The sequence below is a fragment of the Pelophylax lessonae genome (genome assembly GCF_965119305.1).
Source record: "Pelophylax lessonae genome assembly, chromosome: 1".
NCBI classification, from domain to species: domain Eukaryota; kingdom Metazoa; phylum Chordata; class Amphibia; order Anura; family Ranidae; genus Pelophylax; species Pelophylax lessonae.
The window spans coordinates 799,313,743-799,339,213 of NC_138768.1; the positions used below are offsets into that span (position 1 = coordinate 799,313,743).

Below are 25,471 nucleotides of genomic sequence, written 5' to 3' on the forward strand. Positions count from 1 at the left end.
TACCATACCTGGTACCATATCCCACAATCCTTTGCATGCAGTCACTACTAGCCACTGATTGGTCAGAGAATCCCACCCACCCCGTTGTTATCCCACCCACTTAACTTTAGTACTACTTTAGTGGAAAAGCTAACCGTACCGTACCGAACCGTTCCAACACCGTACCATGCGGTACCAGCAGTGGAAAAGCAAACCGGGCCAAGCAGGGCCAAGTAGAGCCGAGCCGGTACTTGCAGTGGAAAAGTGCCAATAGTGTTCTGTGCCATGCTATGAAGAACAAACTACAGAAATATTGGAGACTGATTCCTGTAGATGAGGAAGTTAAGAAATCCCAACAGAGAGAGGGGGATAGGGCTTGTTAAAATAATAATATTAATAATAATAATAATACTAATAAAACATCATAGGGAGTAAAAATCCAATAATGGCAAGAAACTCCACAATAAAGAGGAATGCAGGAGTAAATGGAATAGCATGTTTAAGGACGGCTTTCTATCTACATGCAAAAATACCCAAGTAATCCTAGCAATAAAGACACTAAGAAGTCCAAGAATGCAAGAAAAAAGGCCAAATAGAAGAAAGCTTTGAAGTTCAAAAGTCTAATAAAAGAAAACAAGGAGCTCCAAGTGAAAACCTGGATACAACTAACAAGTGATCCAGTAAAAACAACAGACAGCCTCCCGCACTGAAGATGGGCGTGTCTTCAGAATGCTGAACCAAGGATTTGGGGCCTCAAGATCTGTGGCATCAATGAGAAAAAAAGACTGTACGTCAATGAGGAGCTGCTGTACAAGCATAGGAGAATGAGGTTTGTCCATGTCATCTTCGCAGCTTCTGCTGTTTGGGGGTGATCAAAAAACATCAAAACCTGGTTTCAATTCAAAACACTTTTGGGTCTAAACCAGGCTTTTGTGTTTTTTTGCTTTTTGTTGACTTCCGTACCGGTGAATCCTCCACATGAATTTAGAGATTAGATACAGAGTTTGGGATTTTGAGGAATTTTATTTGAGATATTTTGAACAGTTGGGAGGTGGCACACTCTGAGCACTAGAGGGATCAGGAAAATCATGGCCAGTGACAGGATTGAAGAGGCATTTACCCTTGAAGGGACAGTAAATGACATGCTCCCTAATGGCAGGAATACACGATATGAAAATCGTATGAAAATTTTCGTTCAGCGAACGATCGGCCGATTTTCTACTCGTTGATGCCCAGCAATCAATACCCAATATCGATATTATGAACGAAAAAGACCGATTGAAAAAACAGAAAAATTCTGTCGTATCGTTTGTGAACTAGCGATTTTCTTTCCGTTGGTGTGAAGGTCGTCAGTAGAAAATCTATGGAACATTATCACACATGAGTGGAAATAGTTGGCGACCCGGAAGCAGTGTTCAAGAACGAAGTTTCGTAAACACTAATGAAAAATTCCAAATAAACAAGGCAAACGAAATGTCAGCAAAAATATATATATGGTTTAAATATACCAGTCCCTTCAACGAAGAGCGTAGGAACGTTTGTGCTGGGAGGAAGGGCGTGGCTACAAGGTCACACGCACACTACATCACTTCCACTTGTACGTGAAACGTCAACACTATGTATGAAATCGACTGCTCTTTAAAATATTTTTTTTTTTCAATTGTTAATGTTGGCGACATTTCTAATAACAAACGCCGTTTCATTGGTCGGCAATCGAACTATCGGTCTATATTCGAACCGTGTATTCCTGCTATAAGGGTATCATCAGTTTTTCCTAGGGACAAAATTCTCTATGCATGTGAATAGATATTAGGCCCATGCAATAGGCAAGCTTAGTACCCTGTGGGAGATTATCACAGCCGAAACACAAAGCTTTACACATTCTCTCCAAAAGCTTCATAGTATGCAAGTCTGCCTTGGAGATGAAACAATATCTTTTATAAGAAATTATCCACTCTGACATGGATGCATTAATATGAGTCACCGCCATTATTGCACCAACAGTTTTACCAGTCATCCCAGACTGATACCTTAGAACAGAGTCCAAGTCAAAATCAGTAAAATCCTTAAATCTTAGGTAAGAACATAATCAACCTGTTTGATGCTATGTTCATTAACCACTTAAGCCCCGGAAGATTTTACCCCCTTCCTGACCAGGGCCTATTTTGCGATTCGGCACTGCTTGAATTTAACGGACAATTGTGCGATCGTGCGACGCTGTACCTAAACGAATTTAAAGTCCTTTTTTCCCCACAAACAGAGCTTTCTTTTGGGGGTATTTGATCACCTGTGCGATTTTTTGATCATGCACTATAAACAAAAAAAGAGCGTCAATTTTGCAAAAATAACAATATTTTTCAAATTTTTTTATATGAAATTCCCCCCCAAAAAAATGTAAAAATCTAAATTTTTTAACATTTTCGGCCAATTTGTTTTATGCTACATATGTTTGGTAAAAAAAATCGCAAAAAGTGTATTTTGATTGGTTTGAGCAAAAGTTATTGCGTTTAGTAACTAAGAGAAAGATTTTTGTCATTTTTGTTGTTGTTTTTTTTAACGCGTAATGGCGGCGATCTGCGATTTTTTTTTGCATTACTGCGACATTGCGGCGGACAGATCGGACCCTTGACTGACATTTTTGACACTTTTGGGGTTACCAGTGACATTTCTACAGTAATCAGTGCTATACATATGCACTGTTACTGTAAAATTACAATGGCAGTGAAGGGGTAAACTTTTTTTGAGAGGGAGGGGTTATGTGTGTCCCTAGGGGCGTGATTCTAACTGTGATTGGCTGTGGCTTGAGGTGTAGGAACAGTGATCAACGGTCCTACATAGTAGAACCGTATGATTACTATTCCTACACAGGGGAGAATGACAGGCGGCTTGTTTACATCAGCCGCCTGCCTTTCTCCCTCTGCACCGACGATCGCCGAGTGACCGGCGGACATCGGGTCCGCCGGTCACACGCGCGGGGGGGGGGGGTCCGTGACCGCGCAGGAGCGCACCTCCGGCGGAGCTCGCTCGCTCCCCAGAGCCTCACAGGCTAGTGACGTACCGATACGTCACTCTGCCTGTGAGGGGCTGACCGCCGCCGTATATGTTCTTGCGGCAGTCGGCAAGTGGTTAAGGTGAATTACTGGATCCTCAACAGTGTGCGGAGACCACTTATCAATAAGTTCCCCTGGAAAGGGAAAACACTCGATATTAGAGGAATCTCATGACTCCACCTGTAGATACCAATCCTCAAAAAGGAAGGTTTTACAAACAAAATGTATTGTGAAGGACTTTGCTGCTGCAGCTCTTTACAACTCAATCCCTGGAACAGTAAGGTCCTTAATTTCAGCATAGAATGCACTGTATCAATCAGAGGACTGATATCTTCCTGTAAAGCCAAGTCATATGGGACTTGCTTAAAGGGTAACTCCACTTTCACGGGGAAATAATAGCAAATAAAACAAAAAATAATAATATAGTGTATATAACTGCAACACAAGTCACATTGTAATTGAATGTTATTAAAAATGACCTTTCCTTTTCAATCTGCAGCGCTGTCATTTTCTGTAAAATGCAATGCAATATGGCTACCTGAAGGTGTTCTGTACACAGATGATGTATGGAATGCCCCCCCCAGATATGCCATTTCCAGCTTGCATGATTGGGTCACTGATTTTCCCAGAAGTCTGCACTAAGATACAAGTTGGATTTTGGGCATCCCCTGCAACAAAAATGTAATTTTTGGTGCAATACTACCAAAGGGAAATCATATCTAAAGGGATGCAGACCTTGCCACTTACCTCATTAGAGCCCTGCAGATGCAGCCGCTGATTGATCATTATAAAACCACTCCCATACAGATTCACTGTAGAGACTCTGAATCAAAGATAGCAATATAAATATCAGGCACACTAAGGGGCCCAAGCACAGTAGTGAGTTTGGTTGTAGTGTGTAACAAGGTGTGCTTCAAACCCTGCAAATACATATTTACAATAAGTGGCACAGGTGGATAAAAAATCCAAAGTAGTTATCAAGCATCTTATGACTGTATGTGAAGGGTGAAACCCATTTTGTGGGGTTGTATAAAACTTGGAGAGTCTCTATATTATTAGGGGTTGGGGTAGAAATCACTACTATGGATAAGGGAGTATGGGCTGAGAAACCCACACAACAGGTGCTGATGAGGATTGGAGGTGACCAGCAGGAACAGAGTTACTATAGGCAGGTAGTGGAACCAGACAGGGGAATGGACAATTCCAAAATTACTGTTGAAGCAGGAGCCTTGATAGGATATTGCTTCTTTAATCCCGAAAAGGAGAAGGTGAAGCACACATGCACCACACCCTGCCTTGTGGAAGATGTCAGCCTTAAGTGTAACCACGTCAAGAAGGAAAGAAGGTGGGAAAATATAAGTGTTCAACTTCTTTAACCGTGAAGTAACTTCCAGTGTATAATGCCACCCAAGTCAATAGTAGATGGCACTATTGCCCGAGTCAATAGTAGATGGCACAAAGGATGGGTGGTGGCTGAGTTCATGAGCCAAAGCAATCAAATAATCCAAATGGTGATAATTATGGGGACAAACTAAGCAAAAAAGCAGCACTCAGAAGGCAGATCCCTGGAAATGTGAAGGAATCTCTGTATGAATTAAAAACAAAGCGCCACTCTAAATGCAGCATTACATATGACCAAACAAGTTTATTAGACAATTAGCAACTTATGCATAAAGAAGAAAGTAACTTTCCAGTTTACACCTGGTGGGCCTGACAAGCGCTACTTTTGTGCAAGTTGCCAATTGTCTTATAAACTTGTTTTGGCATGTGTAATGTTGTACTTAGTGTGGCGCTTTATGTTTGTTTTTAATTCATACAGAGATTCCTTCTAAGTGGAGAACCAGAGGTTGTGCCTTGTTCTGAATCTGGAAAAAAATGCCTTGTGTGCTGCCAAAAACAAAGCCAAGTGCCCAAGGACATATTCCACCCAAAACCCAGTGGTGTATTTAGGTTTTGTGCTGCCCTAGGCCTGACTAAATTTGTGCACCCGCTAAATTTAAATATGACCCACCTCTTCCTGTAAAGGCCACACCCCTTCCTGTTTATGACCCACCCTGTCATCTGTAAACCACAGACCATAACTATCAGTGCCCTTCAGTATAGCTTCATCAGTTCCCATAAGTTTAGCCTCATCAGTCCCACCTCTTTACTGCCCATCAGTGCAGCATATCAGTGTGGCCTCATCAGTGGTCACCAGTGCAGCCCCATCAGTGGGTATTAGAACAGCCTTATGTCACGGGATTAGTAAGATTACTCTTTTAGGATATTTGGACTTGTGTTTGCTGCCACTGATTGTAATTATAGGATTATTTCACTTACTTGTATAATAAATAGGAAGTCCATAGTCATTATACAAATAATGAAATACTTTTTTTGCTGCCCCCCCCCCCTGCAAAGTTGCCCTAGGCCAGGATACAGCACTGCCAAAACCCCAATGTATTACATTACAGAGGTGTGTAAATATGACTGTGAGAAAACCAACATGGTTAAAGCTTGATGGTTTAAATTACTAAATGAGTCTGAACAGACTGGGTCAAAGTGTGGATTGTGCCATGGCTCTGGACTAGAAGAGTGCCCTGCAGCTGATTAACACGGTGCACAGAGGTCTGGATGTCACTAGGATGTAGAACTGAGTGAAAAGTAAAAAAACCTGCAAAACAACAATACAGTGGGGTGCATATAGGGATTCCAAAGCTCCAATGAGGAAATACCCAAATTTTTCCGCCTAAATGGCTTTCTCACCGAGTTTTCAGAGACTGGGTTACACTATCATTCGTGCCATGGCTCTAGACTTGAAGACAAGGTTCTGTGGCTAACTAACACAGAATTCAAGACCTGGAAATCATTACAATGAAGGATGCAGTGACTGAAAATGACCTGCTAACCAGGTTATCTTTGCCACAATATCAGGCTCACTTACAAAATGAGGGTGGAGAGACTGGGTCATGCCAGAGGCTGTGCCACAGCTCTGAACCTGGAGAGCACTCTCTGTGGCTAACACAGTACACTAATGCCTGTAGCATAATACTCAGTGCCCAAAGGCCACATTACAGGACAGACCCACAATCTTTGGCCCACTAGGGTCCAAGTATTGCCTCCCAAGCTACAGTGGAGGGTGCCAATTCAGACAGCTGCTAAAAAGAGACCATCTCAAGCAGCATATTCAAGATCTTGATTTAACTTATTAAACAAAAAATATTCACAAGTTAACACATATCGTGATGTCAGAGAAAAAAATTGTATAAATGATTTAGAGCTTTGAACGGTGAAACATCCAACATTCTAGGATGCTAATAGTAAACTGAGTCATAATGGTTGGAAGTGGAGTCATTTAGGGGCTGGCATAATGTTTTTTGTATTGATGGTATCCAAACCTTCTGTAGACTTCATAGACTATTCTACAATCCTGTGTCCCTTAGTGCAGTGGTCCTCAACCCTGGTCCTCAGGGCCCACTAACAGGCCAGGTTTGCAAGATAACTGAAATACATCCCAGGTGATATCATTTTCTGCTCAGTGATTGCAGTACTCTAGTCTGCATCACCCCAAGGTAATACTTAAAATCTGGCCTGTTAGTGGGCCCTGAGGACCGGGGTTGAGGACCACTGCCTTAGTGGATAACAAAGAAACAAACTCACCCACCATTCCCAAGAGCCTGAAACATTATGTTTCATATAGTAATTTAAATGCGTTCTGTTAGCTAAAAAAAAACTTTATGTGATCCCCATGCATTTTCACAATGAATCAATGAGGGCTCCGATGCTTTGTATAGTGCTTTCCGTCTAACAACTGCATGCTGTTGAGAGGAGGAGAGTGCAGATTTGTCTTATTGGTGTGCTGCTAATTATTCACTGTTCAGTCACAAAACTGAAAGGATCCCAGACGAGGCTGTATTGTTAAGCTCCGGCGATGTTTGCAGACAGGTTAAGGACCTAGCTATGCTGTATGTCAGGGTGTCCTGATTACTAGAATAGCTGAACAGGATTATAAATCTCTTGGAAAGTAAAACAATCCACATATATTTTCTTGGAAGAATATGTTAACCCAACATTTCATATTCTTGACATGTGCCTGCTATACCCAGGGCTGCTGATAAGGCAGTACAGCCAGCCCTCCTGTACTGGGCCCGGGCCCCATCATTTCAAAAGGGGGGGCCCACGCACCTGCTGAACAGGAGAGCAGGCTGTGCTGTCTTATTGCTGACACTTGTGGATCCAGAGCAGCTGAGGCTGCAGAGAAGGGGACTGATGAATCTACAGTGGGTACGGAAAGTATTCAGACCCCCTTAAATTTTTCACTCTTTGTTATATTGCAGCCATTTGCTAAAATCATTTAAGTTCATTCTTCTTCCTCATGAATGTACACATAGCACCCCATACTGACAGAAAAACACAGAATTGTTGACATTGTTGCAGATTTATTAAAAAAGAAAAACTGAAATATCACATGGTCCTAAGTATTCAGACCCTTTGCTGTGACACTCATATATTTAACTCAGGTGCTTTCCATTTCTTCTGATCATCCTTGAGATGGTTCTACACCTTCATTTGAGTCCAGCTGTGTTTGATTATACTGATTGGACTTGATTAGGAAAGTCACACACCTGTCTATATAAGACCTTCCAGATCACAATGCATGTCAGAGCAAATGAGAATCATGAGGTCAAAGGAACTGCCTGAAGAGCTCAGAGACAGAATTGTGGCAAGGCACAGATCTGGCCAAGGTTACAAAAAGATTTCTGCTGCACTTAAGGTTCCTAAGAGCACAGTGGCCTCCATAATCCTCAAATGGAAGATGTTTGGGACGACCAGAACCCTTCCTAGAGCTGGCCGTCCGGCCAAACTGAGCTATCGGGGGAGAAGAGCCTTGGTGAGAGAGGTAAAGAAGAACCCAAAGATCACTGTGGCTGAGCTCCAGAGATGCTGTCAGGAGATGGGAGAAAGTTGTAGAAAGTCAACCATTACTGCAGCCCTCCACCAGTCGGGGCTTTATGGCAGAGTGGCCCGACGGAAGCCTCTCCTCAGTGTAAGACACATGAAAGCCCACATGGAGTTTGCTAAAAAACACCTGAAGGACTCCAAGATGGTGAGAAATAAGATTCTCTGGTCTGATGAGACCAAAATAGAACTTTTTGGCCTTAATTCTAAGCGGTATGTGTGGAGAAAACCAGGCACTGCTCATCACCTGTCCAATACAGTCCCAACAGTGAAGCATGGTGGTGGCAGCATCATGCTGTGGGGGTGTTTTTCAGCTGCAGGGACAGGACGACTGGTTGCAATCGAGGGAAAGATGAATGCGGCCAAGTACAGGGATATTCTGGACAAAAACCTTCTCCAGAGTGCTCTGGACCTCAGACTGGGTCGAAGGTTTACCTTCCAACAAGACAATGACCCTAAGCACACAGCTAAAATAACGAAGGAGTGGCTTCACAACAACTCCGTGACTGTTCTTGAATGGCCCAGCCAGAGCCCTGACTTAAACCCAATTTAGCATCTCTGGAGAGACCTAAAAATGGCTGTCCACCAACGTTTACCATCCAACCTGACAGAACTGGAGAGGATCTGCAAGGAGGAATGGCAGAGGATCCCCAAATCCAGGTGTAAAAGACTTGTTGCATCTTTCCCAAAAAGACTCCTGACTGTATTAGATCAAAAGGGGGCTTCTACTAAATACTGAGCAAAGGGTATGAATACTTAGGACCATGTGATATTTCAGTTTTTCTTTTTTAATAAATCTGCAACAATGTCACCAATTCTGTGTTTTTCTGTCAGTATGGGGTGCTATGTGTACATTCATGAGGAAGAAGAATGAACCTAAATGATTTTAGCAAATGGCTGCAATATAACAAAGAGTGAAAAATTTAAGGGGGTCTGAATACTTTCCGTACCCACTGTATGTGCTACATCTCTTTCTCTGTCTCAAATGTGAAACATCAGGGGTCTAAAAACTGACCACGCTAGCCATGACAGCACAGCCGGGTCAGCTTTCTAGCTGTGCTGAGGACTCAGCCTGCTCTCCTCCAATGATAACATTGATGCTGACACCCCCCCTCCCCCCCAGCCATTCACTGGGAAAACCAGTGTGCTGCTGCTTCTCCTCCCTCAGCTCTCTGAGCTTCTTATACAGCTGAGAACAGAGAATATGTGATCACTTAAAAAAAATGGGAAAAAAGGTATTTATAATGTATATATATATATATATATATATATATATATATATATATATACACACACACACACATGTTTTGTATTTCATTTCTATTTTAAACGGAATAGGTTGTTCTACAAGGTTTGGGTGTACATATAATTTAACTGTGCATTAACATTTCTTCCCCGGAGTTCCATTTCCAAAGCAGAATGTGTAGAGGTAAATAGTGGTTAGGAGGTCAGCTAATTTTCATAACAGTTACCATCCCTGTTTTACAATCTGAGAAAATATAGTTAATGTATTTGTTATTAACAACATTTTTAGGATGGGCTTTTTCTTCAAAGACAATTTAATTATGTCTGTAAACATGGAAGAATATCAACAAAAAAATTATTAATGAAAATGATTTTAGGTGAAAAACGTTACACGCACAGAGATGTCTTTCATGTAAATTTTGCTGTGCAGCTGCTTGGAAAGTGACCTGAATCTCCCACACAGGTCAAGTATGAATTTATAAATTCTTTTCCAGAGTCTGACCCACCCCGGTATTTCTGAATTCTGGACAATGATCAGAATGATAATGTAAAATAATCTGAAATTCCCTTTCACTGGGAATGGAACCATATAAACACTGGATCTACCTATAAGCAAAATATTTTGTATCCAAAGTGATTTTGCATGTTTCCACAATCAGGTAAGAAACATGTACGTTGGCTCAGTGGTTAGCACTGTTACCATGCTGAAATCCTAGTCTCGATTCTTTACTCAGGCCAATCTGCAAAGGGATTTCATTATACAACCGAAAGAGAAGCTATAGTGTCTGTACATATGGTGGTAGGAGGATCATGCAATTGTAAGCTCCAGGGACTGCAGGGATAGTGATATACAGTGGGGAAAATAATAATTTGATCCCATGTAGATTTTGTAAGTTTGCCCACTTACAAAGAAATTAAGGGTCCATAATTTTTATCATAGGTGTATTTTAAATGATAGAGACAAACGGTATTATCTCACTCAGTGCCCAGTGTCAGTGGCCATCATCCCTATTATAGTATATACAAGAAGGATTCCCCTGAATATGGGACTGTAAATGCCACTGACCACTGTATTTTGTATAAAAATATCTTTATTCAAATTCAAAATTTGTAGACAGACAAAAAAACAAAAACATAAATCAATAACATTTACAGGGCATTAAAATATGCATGCATTTGACAGACCAAATACCGAACCAAATAGGGGCGCTCAGGTGTACAAGGCGATCATGGAACCGGAAACGACCCTACGCGTTTCGGGCAAAAGAGCCCTTCCTCAGGGGTCACCCAAAGCTCCAGATAAAACACCTAGTATATCCTTAGCGTCTAACCCTATGGATTGGATTGGTCTGTCGGCTAAAAAATGGTATTGCTACCATCAGGAGGAATGCCCAGGTTCCCACAGGCCCGTTCAAGGGCTACGAAGTCCGTGAGAGCGTTTTTTTAGCCGACAGACCAATCCAATCCATAGGGTTAGACGCTAAGGATATACTAGGTGTTTTATCTGGAGCTTTGGGTGACCCCTGAGAAAGGGCTCTTTTGCCCGAAACGCGTAGGGTCGTTTCCGGTTCCATGATCGCTTTGTACACCTGAGCGCCCCTATTTGGTTCGGTATTTGGTCTGTCAAATGCATGCATATTTTAATGCCCTGTAAATGTTATTGATTTATGTTTTTGTTTTTTTGTCTGTCTACAAATTTTGAATTTGAATAACGATATTTTTATACAAAATACAGTGGTCAGTGGCATTTACAGTCCCATATTCAGGGGAATCCTTCTTGTATATATTTTAAATGATAGGGACAGACTATCAAACGAAAATCCAGAAAAAACACAATACAAATGTTATACATTGAGTTGCAGTTCAGTAAGTAAAATAAGTATTTGATCCCCAAGCAAAACATGACTTAGTAATTGGTGGAGAAAGCAGTGTTGGCAAGGTAAGACGTTTCTTGTAGTTGGTGACCAGGTTTGCACACATCTCAGGGAGGTATTTTGGTCCACTCTTCTTTACAGATCTTCTCTAAATCCTTAAGGTTTCTTGACTGTCTGTTGGCAACTCGTATTTTAAGCTCCCTCCATATATTTTCTATAGTATTAAGGTCTGGAGACTGGCTAGGCCACTTCATGACCTTAATGTGCTTCTTCTTGAGCCACTCCTTTGTTGCCTTATGTTGCGGTATGTTTTGGGTCATTGTCATGCTGGAAGACCCATCCATGACCCATCTTCAGTGTTCTGGCTGAGGGAAGAAGGTTCTCATCCAAGATTTGACAATACATGACCCCGTCCATTGACTCCGTAATGTGGAAAAGTCGGCCCGAACCTTTAGCAGAGAAACAGCCTCAAAGCATCATGTTTTTACCACCATGCTTGATTGTAGGGATGATGTTCTTGGGGTCATTGTCAGCATTTTTCTTCCTCCAAACCCAGTAGGTTGAGTTAATGCCAAAGAGCTCAATTTCGGTCTCATCTGACCACAACATTTTCTCCCAATCCTTCTCTGAATCATTTAGATGTTCATTGGCATGATTGTACTGTGCCTTCTTGAGAAGGGGGACTCGCTGTGTTTGGAGGCTATTTCTATGCTAAAGGTACAGACAGACTTTGCCGCATTGAGGGGCCAATAGATGGGGCCAAGTATTGTAAAATATTGGATTAGAACCATCTTCCCTCAGTCAGAACACTGAAGTTGGGTCATGGAGTGGCCTAGCCAGTTTACAGACCTTAAACCTATAGAAAATTTATGGAGGGAGCTGAAACTTTGAGTTGCCAAGCAACAGCCAAGACACATTAAGGATTTAGAGAAGATCTGTAAAAACGAGTGGACCTAAATCCCTCCTGAGATGTGTGCAAAACTAGGTACTAATTTCAAGAAATGTCTTACTTCTGTGCTTGCTAAAAAGGGTTTCTCCACCAAGTACTAAGTCATGTTTTGCTTGGGGATCAAATACTTATTTTACTCACTGAACTGCAACTCAATTTATAATATTTTCATCATGTGTTTTTTTCTGGATTTTTGGTTTATATTCTGTCTCTATTATTTAAAATACACCAATGATAAAAATGATAGACCCTTCATTTCTTTGTAAGTGGGAAAACCTATAAAATTTGCAGGGGATCAAATAATTATTTTCCCCACTGTATACAAACACACCGATCAGCCATAAATTAATGACTATCGACCTAATATTGAGTAGGTCCCCATTTGTGGGCAAAAACAGCCCAAACCCATTGAAGCATGGATGCCACTAGACCTCTGAAGGTATGCTGCGGTGTCTTGCACCAAGCAATCAGTAACAAACCTTTTATGCCCTTTAAGTTGCAAGGTGGGGCCTCCATGGATCGAACTTTTTTTTCCCACAGATGTTCGACTGGATAAAGATATGGAAAATTTGGAGCCCAAGTCATCACTTAAAACTCATTATTGTGTTCTTCAAACTACTCTTGATCCATTTTTACAGTGTGGCAGGGCAAATTATTCTGGTGAAAAAGGCCACTGCCATGAATACTGTTTTCATGAAGGGGTGTACCCGGTGAGCAAAAATGTTTAGGTGGTAGGTGGTATGTGCCAAGTACATCCACAAGAATGGCAGGACCCAAGGTTTTCCAGCAGAACATTGCCCAAAGCATCACACTTGCCTTCTTCTCATGCTGCATCCTGGTGCCATCTCTTCCCCAGGTGAGTGACACACCCACCCATCCATATGATGTAAAAGAAAATGCCACCTGACCAGGCCACCTTCTTCCATTGATCCATGGCCCAGTTCTGATGCTCACATGCCCATTGTAGGTGCTTTTGTCTGTGAACAGGAGTCAGCATAAACACCATGACTGATTTGTGGCTACACAGCCCCATACACAACAAAATGCGATAACCATTTTTTTCTGCTTTCAACTCATCAACTTCAACATCTTTACTTGCTGCCTAACATATCCTATGACTTTCAGATGCCATTGTAACCAGATGAGTGTTATACACTTAACCTGTCTGTGGTCATATTAGTTATGGCTGACATTTTTAGTAATGGGACTTTTCTTACAGCATTCAAGAAGAACTCCAAGTTAAAACACATGTATAAGGAATACAAAATGTATTTATAAATCCAATAAAATTATAAATTTATCGCACTACACTGGTTCCAGGCAGGTACTGTACAACCTTGTTGGCTCTGTATATATCCCCAAGGACAAATTATACATGTAAAGATAAAATCAGAAACAGAGCGCACTTACATATAAAAATTGCATTTACATATAAGTGACTTGGTCAATGCATAACAACATAAACAGCTGATCTGGAGGAATATGAAGTCTCGCCAACAGATGCAATCGTACTCTCAGGTAGACACCGGCGATGAGATAGACAGCAATCAAAGAGAAAAAAATCTGTGATGGACACCGGAAAAACTGAGAAGAGAGAGACTGCAGAAACATCCAAAGCTGGAACCATATCGGTGTACAGTAATCCCCCGCTCCATCGCGGTTCAGTTTTTGCGGTCCCGGTAATTTGCGTTTTTTTTTGTAATGTTATTTTACTATATAAATCATTAAAAATGAAATATTTTTGTGTTTTTCATAGCTCTTGCTATGTCTCTCAGTATCTTTTATGTGTTTTAATGAGTTTCTATTGTTTTAAAAGTGTGTTAAAAGACCTTAAAATGCTTTTACACGTACAGTGACAGTAAAAAATCATGCCTACAATGCATTTTAATAGGGTTTTTCTATTTCGCAGAATTTCACTTTTCGCGGCTGGGTCCGGAACGTAACCCCCGCAATGGAGGGGGGTTTACTGTATAGGGTGATGCAATACACCCACTACTAAACAAATAAACTTTGGAGTTTGTGCCCCTTTATTAGAGTCATGTTATTTTAGTGTTTTCTTACTCATGTTTTTTTCCAGTGTCCACCACTGATTTTTTTCCAACTTTGGTTGCTGTCTCTTTCACTACAGCTTCTACATCTATTGGCCGGACTTGGTATTCCTCCGGAAGAGCTGTTTTTGGTGATACACATTGACCAGTTACCTTACATGTGCAATTTCAATTTCTCCCTTTTAAAGTGGTTTGATCTGCACTTTCCAGTGTGTACTTTTTCTGCTTTTATCATTCCAATAAAATCCTGATAAGTGTTTTTTATTCATTTTTTATGAAAGCATTACAAAGTATTACAAAGATCCAAGAATTAAAAAATTATTGTGACAATAATTTCAATAGGGAAACATTATCCGTATTCCTTTTTTATCTAGTACAACCCTTGAGAGTATTTATAAGTTATCTGAACTGGTATTAGAGAAAATATATATGGATATATGGATATTGGGATACTGTTGCTCTCAGTATATGGAGTGGGCACAAGGTGATATCAGCATTGTCAGCTGTTGCAGTAAATTAAGCGTGAAAGAAACAACAAAAACATATTTGTCAGTTGGATTCTCACATTGTAAGAGCCCTATGGCCTTCTTGCTAATAATTTCCATTGTTAAAGTGGTCTTCAGAGACTATCAGTACAGAGTGGTGGCATATTTATTTATTTATTTATTTATTTATTTCAGGTTCTTATATAGCGCTGTCAATTTACGCAGCACTTTACATATACATTGGACATTCACATCAGTCCCTGCCCTCAAGGAGCTTACAATCTAAGGTATATGGGAGCACAGTAGGTTTTCCTGCTATATAAACTCACATGATGATCAGTAGGTCTCTGTAGCGTCAAATCTAACAACAGCCTAAGCTAACTCACAGGAGGTGTACTTGGTTAGAGAACCTAGGATCTACTCTTGTCTTTTCCAATATTTTGTATTGGTAAGTTTTGTAATATGGGTACAATACAAGTACAAACTTCTGTAGAGTCAATTTACTAACATAACCAAATCAACTTGAGCTAGTGAGCATGTAGCAAGAAAAAAGATATATTGTAGACCACGTTGGGTTCCGTAGTCATGTACCATAGTGAGAGGGGAAAGGCACCATCCTGGCCCCCGTAGTTTTGGGCAAGCAGCAGCCACACCCCCCCTTAAGCAATTCCCGACTCATAAGGTGGCTGAAGGTGACGAGTCCAGTGAGTGAGAAAGAAGTAGATAGGGTAGTCTGTGCAACCAGAATGCTCTATACAAAGCACAGGGAACACACGTGAGCACTAAGTGTTTGCTGAAAGATATTTGATCCAGGGCTCCCAAGGCTTTTAAGCAGGGATAGTTTATCATTCAGGATGGCCAGGAGTTTCCTATTGACCATTATCCAGGAGCATTTGGTCTTAATCATGTCTAATGAAGTAGTGGGGGACTTCCATGACCAAGCAGCTATGAACACAAAGGAGATCAGGATTTAGACTTTAACACATAAAATGCAGTTTTTCAACTCTGGTTAGCAAGCTTCTATCAATTCCTAGCTGCATCATCAGATGTGTTGGAAAGGTCAGGACTCAGGTGGATTGTTCTGGTTCCTAACAGATGGATCCTGTTTTGGAGCAAATAAGTAACCTGTTTCTGTACATCCAGTTCCCTTGGCTCTCAGTATGTGGAACGGATCAGTCATAACTACCTAGTCTGCAAAGACTCCCTTTACGTAAAAAAGGCAGTGTCTGTGAATAAGAAAACACATTTGGCCAACTGCCATAAACATGTCCAGCAAAGTTACCCTTAGCCAAATGATTTGGACTCTTAGGAATGCAGATTAAAATGCCTCTACCATAATGTTCATCAGGTTCATTTGTTTGTTACACCAAATTTGCTCAACCAGGTCCAGCAGTAATTATTTACAAGCTCCAGGGAAAACACAAGGCCACAGAAAGAGAAGATTGGGGTTCATTTACTAAAGGCAAATAGACTGTGCATTTTGCAAAGAATACCCAATTATGTGCAAGGAAAATGCAAAAAGAAAAAGAAAAAAAAAACAGCATTTTTGCTTGCACATGATTGGATGATGGAAGTCAGCAAAGCTTCTGATCATTTACTAAACTCTGGAGCAACTGCAAAAGTGCACATTCTATTTGCCTTTAATAAATCAGCCCAATAAAGTCTACAAACTATGGTATATATAACTGAAAATTGATTATTCCTGATTGTACTGATGGCCTTTTTCATTTCTTGAGGCCCTGAAATGCCAAGATAGTACAAATACCCCCTAAATTACTCCTATTTGGAAAGAAGACAGCTTAAGGTATTTAGAAAGAGACATGGTGAGTTTTTTGAAGTTGTACTTTTTTTGGCACAATTTTTTCACAAATGAAGTCAATAAATAAAATTTTTTTTTTTTTTTTGCACAATTTTCTTTTTTTATATATTGTCACCAGAGCAGTGCAGAGTCATCAAATGACTGGTGTGGCACCAATCAGGGATACTGACTGGTGACAGTATGTAAAAAAAAAGACATTTTTTTTTTTAAACATTTTTTTACATACTGTGACCAGAGCAGTACAGTGTTACCATAGTGATCAAGACTTTTTCTTTTAAACATTTATAATGTTGTAAGATTTATTGAGTTTAAAAAGAACGAGATACATATGAAAATACAGAATTACATTGAAGCATAGCTGTTACATAGTGCACATTAAGATACAGAACAATGGAACATTTTCAAATGTGGACAAAAGGTTTGAATGTGGAGAAAAAGTTGTTCACTATGGATAATTGAAACAAAAGGGGAGCTGTCCCCCCCCCCCTGGGCCCGCCATTTATCAAGACTTTTTTTAACACTCTATGATTGCTAATAACAGTGATAATCACCGTTATAAGCAATTTTTGAATTCATTTAGTGTGTACTGTTGAAAAGCTGTGATTGGCCGCAGCTTTTACATGGTACAAAAGCACTGTGATTGGCCCTGTTTGTACCATGTGATCACTGTGACCAATCACAGAGATCAACACAGAGACGGCCAATACTACACAATGGATGGATATGAATGAAAGCTATTCATTGTGTACAACTGTCATGTGATTGCTGTGGTTGGTCTCAGCGATCACATGGTACCGGCACCAGCCCGCTACAATGATCTGTTAACCAGTGGATACAGTGTGTAAAAGATCCCGCTGCAGCGTGGCCCCAGGGCGTGCACAGTGCGTGACTGGGAGGACATTATATCCACCCTGGATGAGAGAACTTGGCCATCATTTGACAATAGGCCCGGGTGGGAAGCAATTAAAGTTGAACTCCACCATGCTTTATACCAAAGTTGCCCCCTGGACACCAACTTACGGCTACAGTTTGCTGTTTACCCTTCAATGTACATATATACTGAGTCCAATATTTGGGTCCTTAGTCAAATTCAATTTGTTTCTAAATTCAAACAATGACCCCAAAGGAAGGATCATGAAAATGGTTGCCTACATATGACATTCAAAAATCACCCTGGCTTTATGATTTCCTGCAAACCTTTAAAAAAATAGCAAATAAGGTAGGGACGCGGATGAGAAACAAGCATGTAGCCTTTCCAACTTGTCCAGCAATGGTCTTTTCTGATCCTATTGGCAGGGGCAAAGTTGTTTATCAAGAGAGTTGGGGGGAGACTGGCACTGATAAAATATGCAGGATTCAAATAAAGTTTAGAATCTCTGCCACTTCTAAGATTAACTTAATGCACACATAAAAAAAAAGATATATTCCAGTTATGTATTATTAATTAAATATAGATTTTAGCCTAAGTCCCTAAATCTGTCTTGATGTTGGCTTTTACTGATCCTTGCACAGATACACTGAAAGAGGGTTGGGGGGTCATCCCTCTTGAGCCGGCCATAAATGGATCTAATTTTGGCTGGTTCACAGGGGCCGGCCAAATTTTGATTCATCCATGGGCTTGCTGGTTGTACAAAAGTAAATTTCCTGATGAACTTCTGTACAACCAGCTTGTTTTTTTTTTTTTTTTTTTTTTGCTCGATCAGTAAAGTCAGCAGCTTTGATTTAATGGATTTTATTTATTACAGGTACTTTTATAGCACTGTCAATTTACGCAGCTCTTTACATACATATTGTACATTCACATCAGTCTGGTCCTTCCCTTAGGCGCGGTTTACACTAGTGAGGACCATGCGTTCCGTGTTTGAAATACAGCCACAGGGAAAGTCTTTTTGACCAATAAGTTTCCTTGTGGTTTCCGCACCCGCAAAGGCGCTGCAGGCTGAGATGCTTTGGGATGCCATTCAGAATCTAGCAACAGCAGTGTGATTTGGCTGTGGGTGGTTGCGGGAATTGATTCCCGCCGCCAGAACGCACGGCCGCATTAGTGTGAACCAAGCCTAACTCTATCCAAAACGGAAAAGAAAGTTTTCCCTTGAGTTTTACTTTAACTGTATGTAGTAAATAAGTTTTGTTAGTAGTATAGGAAGGATTCTTTAGGGTAAGAGTAGTTATACTGTGAAAAATGAATGAATGTATATGAATAGATATTAATATATTGGCCCTACCTTTACATTTGAAGCATTTGATATGGAAATACTTATTCTGCACTCTCAAAACTTCCCCTTTACAGGCGATTTCGCAGTTGCTGCAGAGGATGGCATTTCCGGCAGGCTTCTCAAGGTGGCTCGGCACAGCCTGATGCTGAGATACTGCTGAAGAGAATAAGACATATTATTTTACAGTTACAGAATGTTCTAAGCACATGACTAAATTCTTCATATATAAGATTATATATTGTGACTAGGAAATTAAAAACATGACATTTTATTTAAATGCTTTCAAAATACTTTAAAAAAGTAAATAAAGGACTTATATTCATTAGAAACACATGACTCTTTGCATGCTTTGAATTTTTTTGGGGGGATACAGCACCATAGACTAGGGGTGGACAAATAAATCTCCCAACAGCCACATGAGAAACTGGGACTACTGTGGGTAGGGGTGCACCGATCTGACTTTTCTTGTCCCGATACCGATACCTGGCATTGTGTATCTGCCGATACCGAAACCAATCCGGAACTACACACCTACACAATATGCATGCGGCTGCAGTACAGATCAAAGCCGCTGCTTCATGTGTATGGCTCCTCCATTCACAGACGGAGTGCATCTGATACCACCTATACAGGAAGTAGGGGCTCCCATCCCATACTACACCAAGTATAGGGACGGCTGAGCCGGGACTCGGCAAAACCGGATCGGCCCGGGGATCGTCGGCTCCGTGCAAGTAAGGGACAGCTGAGCCGGGACTCAGCAAAACCAGATCGGCCCCTGGATCGGTTAATTTTACCGATCCCCCGATCCAGCTATTGTGGCAGTATTGGTGCCGATATCCGATCCTAATATCGGATCGGTGCATCCCTAACTGTGGGGGGGCAGAACTTAATTCTGATCAATATTAATTTTGTGCCTGGGAAGGTCCATACATAAACAAACACAAACAAACACCTGGCACTGGGAATAATAGGAACCCTTATGGAATAGGCTGCTCAGGGGCAGTAAAAATATGCAACTGGGCTGCAGTTTTACTATCTCACGGCTGCCCACCAGAATTGTAAAATAACAGCTGGATGGGGCTGTTCACATGTTCTTACATATCTGCCATGTTTCTTGAGACTGTTAAGAGACAGCTGCTATGCTTTATAAGAACAGTTATATTACAGGAGACTAATATGTTCCAAGAGAGAGCTGCCATGCTTAATTAGAACTGCTACATTACAGGAGACTGTCATTTTCCAACAGGCAGCTCATGCTTTATTAGAGCTGTCACATTACGAAGACTGCCAAGTTACGAGAGACAGCTACCATATCAGAGGCGTCATTTTCACAATGGAAAAAAAGAGGATGCATGTTAAAAAAGACTGCCATGTTACAAGCTGTCTTCGTATTACGACAAACTGTTAAGAAACACCTGCCTTGTTGATGGGAGCTGTCAAATTAGGGTCCACCCGTTGTCTGTTATGCCATATCTTATCTGCCCACAACTTCTCAAAATTGTATCTGACTGTTCCTTAAAAACTGCCCAGGTTGTCAACTTTTGTTAACAGGTTGTCACCCCGTAGCAGGTGGCATTGGCTCTTATGGTGGAAATAGATTTTGCTATTTGTGCAGGTACAGAAGAGAGGAGACTAGAGCAACGTTCAGGTCAAGCAGAGTCTGGGCAGGCAGCAAGCAGAGAGTAGTTCAACAGTTCAGGTTGGCAACAAAGACAGAAGCTAAGGCAAAAGATGACAAAAGGGTCAGGCAATCCGGGCCAGCAACAATGGATTCTACTTTTTTTTAATAAATTAAAAAAGTAGAATCTATTCTACTCACAAAAGGAAAAATAACACAGGTGTTACTATAACCAAGACACCACCAGATGCATATCCATCGATTTGGCACAGCTAACATGTTTCAAGGGCCATCCCCTCTTCCTCACAGCCCGAGGAAGATAGCATAGCCCCTGAAATACGTTCGCTGTGCCCAATTCGATTGATATGCCTCTAGTGGTGTCTTGGTTATTGTAACGTCCTGTGTTGTTTCTTCTTTTGTGAGCACAATGGATTCTACTATTTTTATTTATTAAAGAGTTTTACGTTAATGCATTAGGCTGGTGCGCCTTCTTCTTATGTTTGTGTTTTATCATTGTGTCCCCCACATTGAAGAGGGCAGCAAAGCTTCAGTGCATATATTGGTGGTTCAAGTTGGTGGAAATCTACAGTGGTCTATTTTGGTGGTGCAGGGTGAAAGATCTGTCCATTTAGGCTCCATGAAGATTGAAGGTTGCCACACCTGTAGCTTACACTTGACTGCCCCCGATCCGATCTGCCTAGATGGAGGAGAATGAATCGCCTTCCCTTTTTTTTTGTAAACTGGATCGAATTGGAGGTAGGAGGGTTGGTCCATAGGGGTGAATGGACAGTCCGATCAGATCCACCTGAAAAACGAAAAGGTGGATATGACCGGAATGGTCGCGTGAAAGGGGTTTAATGAGCAATGATTGAACAGAGCTGGAAACAAGCAATGCCCGAGCAGAGCTGGAAACAAGAAATGCCTGAGTAGAGCTGGACAGAGCTGTATTAAGCAATGCCTGAACAGAGCTGGAAACAAGCAATGCCCTAGCAGAGCTGGAAACGAGCAATGCTTGAGCAGAGCTGGAAGTGAGTAATGCCTGAGCAGAGTTGGAAACGAGCAATGCCCAAGCAGAGCTGGAAATGAGTAATGCCTGAGCAGAGCTGGAAACGAGGAATACCCAAGCAGAACCGGAAACGAGCAATGCCCGCGAAGAGCTGGAAACAAGAAATGCTTGAGTAGAGCTGGACAGAGCTGTAGTGAGCAATGCTTGAACAGAACTGGAAACAAGCAATGCCCGAGCAGAGCTGTAAAAGAGTAATACCCGAGCAGAGCTGGAAATGAGAAATGCCTGAGCAGAGCTGGAAATGAGCAATACCCGAGCAGAGATGGAAACGAGGAATACCCAAGCAGAACCGGAAACGAGCAATGCCCACGTAGAGCTGGAAACAAGAAATGCTTGAGTAGAGCTGGACAGAGCTGTAGTGAGCAATGCCTGAACAGAACTGGAAACAAGCAATGCCCGAGCAGAGCTGTAAAAGAGTAATGCCCGAGCAGAGCTGGAAACGAGCAATGCCCGAGCTGAGCTGTAAATGAGAAATGCCTGAGCAGAGCTGGAAATGAGTAATGCCTGGGCAGAGCTGGAAACAAGCAATGCCCGAGCAGAGCTGGAAACGAGCAATGCCGGAGCAGAGCTGGAAATGAGAAATGCTTGAGCAGAGCTGGAAACGAGCAATACCCGAGCGGAGCTGGAAACAAGCAATGCCCGAGCAGAGCTGGAAACTACGAATGCCTGAGTGGAACTGGAAACGAGCAATGCCCGAGCAGAGCAGGAAACAAGCAATGCCCGAGCAGAGCAGGAAACAAGCAATGCCCGAGCAGAACTGGAAACGAGCAATTCCCGAGCAGAGCAGGAAATGAGCAATGCCCAAACACAGCTGGAAATTAGCAATGCCCGAGCAGAGCTGGAAATGAGTAATGCCAGAGTAGAGCTGGAAACAAGTAATGCCTGAGTAGAACTGGACAGAGCCATAACAACAGATTAGATATTTCCTGCAACCTCCACCTTTACCACTGGATAGATGTCAAATTTCAAAGCCAATAGTGACTAGGGACAAGAATCAGGTTTGGGTCAAATGACTGCATAACTCACATAATAAACATATAAATAACAGGATTAGTTTACCTTTAATGGTACTTTTTACCTTTACATTTATTATTACTATGATTACTACATTAAATAATGTGCTTATGAAACAACAAACAGCACACAGTATAGGCGAAGCACTGCAGGGAGTCCTAGGTATTATAGCATTAAATTTTAACTTCATTGAGAAAGGAAAGCCGTCATAAATAATACATGTCACAAGTCCATGGCAGACAAGCTCCAGGAAACAGATTGAAAACATTTAATTAATTCCCCTGTTGAAGGCAGAGAAACCATTTACTGCTGATCTAAAATAAATCCTTTAGATGGAGTACAATAGTGAATCATTTAGCCTCAGCGTGATCAAGGTGAGCAATTTAGAAATGAATGTGCGTTGAATTAAACCAGCGAAAGCGTTGTCTGATTAATTCACAGCTGCTGTTGTAGCTCTGTGGTTCAGGTCTAATAGGAACTCTGTGCGGAAGAATATGTGTCATAAAGCTCTGATGGAAGCAGCCATTACCTGGTTAAAGTGGCACATGCTAATTTCAAGGAATTTGTTAAGTTTAACTCCAACCAGAATTTGTGGTCACATGACAAGTCTATTTTCCTCTGGATTTCAGAAAGAGGGAGTCCTTCTTCCAATGCTCATTTTGCTGCCTGGTCATATGAACTTGTCCCCTTGATTGATGGTTGATAACTAAAACTGGAGTGTGCAAAATCCTCCAGGCTTTATTGTCAAAGCTTAACTGAACAAGCTGAAGTTAGAAGCTGATTGGCTAACAGACATAGCTGCACCAGATTTTGCACTCTCCAGTTTTAGTAAATCAACCCCTTTGGGTTCAATGGCTGAATGCTTGCAGGGTCCTGAAATACCAGTGGCAACTAGACTGGTCAAAAGCGGGCCTGAACTACAGCAGTAGATCACCAGTCTACACTTACAAAAGAAGCTCCAGGGGTGGGGGTGTTAAAAAGTGCCTAGGGTTTATTTTAGAGTTGTGAATTGGTGGAACCAGAGTTGTTGGGAAGGATTGGGGGGTTCTGCATTTTCCTGGTTTTGGGTTTTCAGTTAAATCCAACAAGTATGTGGTTCATGGGTCAGAGGAGGGCTGCAACCAGAGCCTATTCATATAGTATGCTTGATGCTGAATAAACAGGTAGGTCATATTTCGATACACACATTTTGAGATTGCGGTTCTATAATTTCTCCATATCTAGTTTAGTAAATCTCCTTTCTATTGGCTGACAAATTAGCAAACCTTGATCCAATGCTATTATAACACTAGTTACAGAACATCCGCTTGCCCATAAACTGACATGAATCTCCTGATATGGTCTCCCTGAAAAAATGACACGGGGACCTAACTGGAAAGCCCGTGTATAAGGGCCCAAATACCTACCCACATTATTTGGCGTTTTTAATATCTGTACGGAGTTCACCTTCAAATTGTACAGTATATAAACTCTAACAATGAACTATAACTTTTCAATAAGTGCAAAAAAAGAAAAGAAAAATTTGTTGTGACCCTACCAGAAATTATGAGAGCTGATAAGTTCTTGAATTGTAGACTACAATTCCCCAACCCCCCCCCCCCCACCACCTTCCCTCTATGTTATGGAGAAGAGAAGAGAAGAGAGGAGAAGAGAGGAGAAGAGAAGAGAGGAGAAGAGACGAGAAGAGAAGAGAAGAGAAGAAAAGAGAAGAGGAGAGGAGAGGAGAGACGAGAAGAGAAGAGGAGAGACGAGAAGAGACGAGAAGAGAAGAGAAGAGGTATTCTGTAGTCCTATCCTAGGGTGAGAAAGCTGCTCCTCGACAGATAATGTGTTGCCACCTTAGGAAGAGAAATGTGTTACTGGCAGGATCACCAGTCGAAAAAATGCCTGAAAAAAAGCTAATGCAGCCACCACATCAAAGGACTAATAACCACTTTCCGAACAAGCTTTTTCTCGCACTTTTTGCTTACAAGTTTAAATTTGTATTTTTTGCTAGAAAATTACTTAGAACTCCAAAACATTATATATTTTTAGCAAAGGCCCTAGAAAATAAAATGGCAATTATTGCAATTTTTTTATGCTTGCACAGTGGTTTTTCAACCCGTAATTGTTTTGGAAAAAATAAAGTGATTGTAAAGGTTTTTTTTTTTTTTTTAAATAACAAACATGTTATACTTACCTGCTCTGTGCAAAGAAATTTTCACAGAGCACTCCCGATCCTCCTTTTCTGGGATGCTCTGACGTCGCTCCTGGTTCCTCCTCTTCATCGGGTGCCCCCACGGAGAGCCACTTTCCATGGGGCACCCGTGCGGGCACGCTCACAAGTCCATTGACACAGAGAGCCGGACTTAGCCCCGCCCCTGGGTCCTGCTGCTATTAATCTATCCAATGAGGACCCAAGACAGCGGCTATAGCCGCTGAGCTTGTGCTCGTAGCTGGAATGATCGGGTTCAGGTAAGAAAAAAGGGGGGGGGGAGACTCTATGGGCAGCTGAAGCAAAAAAGTTTTTTTCATAGAGACTTTTCAACTCCTTTAATGAATTTTAATGCAAAAAAAACAGAATTGTTGTAAAATCTTACCGTAAAATTCCTTTCTCTGAGTCCTCCGACAGTCGTCGCCACCTCTAAGTCATCACTATTGGGTATTGAGCGGAAGTCAATACCCAATAGTGATGACTTAGAGGTGGCGGCGGCTGTCGGAGGACGTAAGAGAAACACTATATATAGCCCATTTTTTTAGAATAATAAAAGATGATGTTACGCCAACTAAATAGATGTCATGCTTTAAAATTGTGCACGCTCGTGAAATGGTGACAAACTATGATGCTTAAAAATCTCCATAAGCAACACTTTAAAAATAGTTACAGGTTACCTATTTAGAGTTACAGATGAGGTCTAGCGCTAGAATTATAGCTCTTGCTCTAACGTTTATGGTAATACCTCACATGTGTGGTGTGAACACTGTTTTCATGTGTGCACAACTTACATATGCGTTTGCTTCTAGGCGCGAGCACGGAGGGGTGGGAGCACTTTACATTTTTTTAATTTATTTAATTTTATTTTTTTTAATCACTTTTATTCCTATTACAAGGCATTTAAACATCCCTTGTAATAGATATAAGGGATGACAGGTCCTCTTTATGGAGACATCTGGGGTCAAAAAATCCCAAATCT

At 41.3% G+C, this 25,471-nt stretch overlaps 1 protein-coding gene across 1 annotated transcript in view; it reads right to left on the reverse strand.

Moving 5' to 3' along the window:
- ABLIM2 (actin binding LIM protein family member 2) overlaps positions 1–25,471 on the reverse strand; it is a 236,507-nt gene that overhangs the window by 171,775 nt on the left and 39,261 nt on the right. Inside the window, exon 2 of the mRNA XM_082264258.1 lies at positions 18,610–18,756. Coding sequence (XP_082120384.1) covers positions 18,610–18,756 — 147 coding nt within the window. The remainder of the gene's footprint in view (positions 1–18,609; positions 18,757–25,471) is intronic.